The following is a 2,138-nucleotide window of genomic DNA, read 5'->3' as shown; positions in this document are numbered from 1 at the left end:
CCACCCCGCTTAAGTGTGACATTCACAGCAACTCATCGACTGACGAACGGCAGCCACAGCGCCGACGAGACAACGTCAGACTCAGTTTAATTGTTTTTAATTGAAAATCGCATAAGACAACAACAAATAGTGCAAAGAATAAGAGCAAATAGCAACGACAACAAACACAAAACAAAAAGCAACAGCAATAAAACGGCGGCGGAGGCGACGGCAAGAGCCACAACAGCTAAAGCAACAGTAGTTGCCGCGAGCGCGTACAATAGTCCATTCAATTATTAACGCGCCGGCAATGCGCGCCGCACAACAAACTACATAAATAAAAGCAACAACAACCACCACAACTAAGGCGCTTAAATGCGCTGTGACGCGCTGCTGCTGCGCCGCTACACTTGGCAATGAGCCACCCAATTGTGAGTGTCAGCTGTAGAAGCGCCGCGGCGAGCGCTCTTTACATATCGCTTGCCAAGCGCGCGTTGTGCGGCGGTATGAAGCGCAGTGAATTGGTTTTTAGCGCGTGACATTTAAAAACAAACCAAAAAATATGACAAGAGTGACAAGCGCAACGGAACGCGACATAAACAAAATCCAAATTTAAGTACCTCGTAATTACGGAAAACATTCAATATGCGAAAGAAACGCGATGCGTAGCTAACGATAAAGATAAAAGCACATAAACAAGAAAGCGCACATAAAAATCAATGCAAAAAGGTCAAGAGCGCGACAACCTTAGGACGCGTACGCACGTACGCAAGCGCGCATGCACTGAAGTTTTCCTCAAACTCTACTGCTTTCTTACACAAAGTATGTATTTATGGAGTGCTGGCGCATCAATGCCGCCCAGCAGCGATAAACAATATCAGCGCTAACAGGCGCGGCGCCACCAACGAATACAACGCCGCTGCTGACGACGACGACGACGCCACGCCGTAAGGCATATGCAAAGCGCAGCGCGCGCGCGGCTAGCCTAGCCGAAAATTTTCGGAACACAGTCATTGCAAGACAACAGTGCGCGTTGGTTCGATTTTTAAGTATAGTACGAACTGTATTTTTTGGTGAATTTGTGTTAATTTCAATTTCATTTTTTTTTTTTTGTGATCCGCGAAGCAATATCTTTGCTGCTCGACGAGTACGTACATCATGCTACGCTACAGCACAAACGATGTGGTGCAGCGCGAATCGCATCACTTGGAAGAACAAATGGGCGAGTTGCGTCGCGAGTTGCAATTGGTGCGCGAAGCGTTACATCGCAAATCGCTTAAGTGTGCGATATTGCAACAGGAATTGGAGAAGAGTCAGTGCACCACATGCCATCAGCTATTGAGCGTCGTCGTCTCGACCGGCAGCAGTAGTAGTGATGCGCTCGTCGATGGCGCGGAAGAGGATGAGAATGCTGCAGCATGCTCTGCCAGCAATGGCCATACGGATGTCATAACGAAGCTGCAAGCGGAATTGCAGCTTAAGGATGCGCGCCTCATAAAAAATCGTGATAAGATACGTTTTCTCTGCAGCAGCATAGCGCGCTTGCAACAAGAATGCGCTAACAAAGATCAAACAGTGACAGAGCTGCAAAATGAATTGGACAAATTTCGGCAAGTGGTGCGCCCACTAACGCAAGTCTTCTTGCAACACACCGCCGAAGGTTATGATGGCGCGCATGGTGGCGGCATGGAGTCGACGCGCATGATTGCCACCGGCAGTGAGCCGCGCATGAAGCGGCAGGGTTACAGCGCGGAGCCGCTCTCCGATTTGGTGGATGCGGACAGTGAGCTGATGAAGATACCCAAATCAGAGCTGTAAGTGGCGAGGGGGAAAGGGTGGTGATAAGGTTTGATAAGCGGCGCTGAGGGGGAAGGAAAATATACAAATATATTGAATGACTGCGATACTTTTCCATCAGCGTTTTTATGCAAACACTTTCTTATCCAACCAAGTATAAGCGTTCTGTGCGCCGCCTCTTTTACTACATATTATTGTGAATATTTAAATTGTTATTATTCTCGCGCGCACATTTATTGTGTGGCACTTAAGCAAACAGCAATTTATCATTGCCTTGCACAAACGTACGTACATCTTCTAATTCTGGTTTCTCTTCTTTCTTACAGATCACGTGAACTCATCAAATCAGCCATATTGGATAA

General features: G+C 47.4%; 1 protein-coding gene across 1 annotated transcript; it reads left to right on the top strand.

The window, feature by feature from the left end:
- Positions 1-1,137: 1,137 nt before the first annotated feature.
- LOC118741962 lies at positions 1,138-1,797 on the top strand. Its single transcript, XM_036473928.1, has one exon. The coding sequence runs from the start codon at positions 1,138-1,140 to the stop codon at positions 1,795-1,797; it is 660 nt and encodes a 219-aa protein (XP_036329821.1).
- Positions 1,798-2,138: the final 341 nt, after the last annotated feature.

The sequence above is a fragment of the Rhagoletis pomonella genome, unplaced genomic scaffold, assembly GCF_013731165.1.
Source record: "Rhagoletis pomonella isolate Grant_MI unplaced genomic scaffold, Rhpom_1.0 Rhpom_scaffold_00006, whole genome shotgun sequence".
In the NCBI taxonomy this organism is placed as follows: Eukaryota; Metazoa; Arthropoda; class Insecta; order Diptera; family Tephritidae; genus Rhagoletis; species Rhagoletis pomonella.
This window is presented reverse-complemented; position numbering and strand designations above follow the sequence as displayed.

What these genes read in the sequence shown, in the direction of transcription:
- LOC118741962 (XM_036473928.1), top strand. Translation starts at nt 1,138, where the DNA reads ATGCTACGCTACAGCACAAACGATGTGGTGCAGCGCGAATCGCATCAC.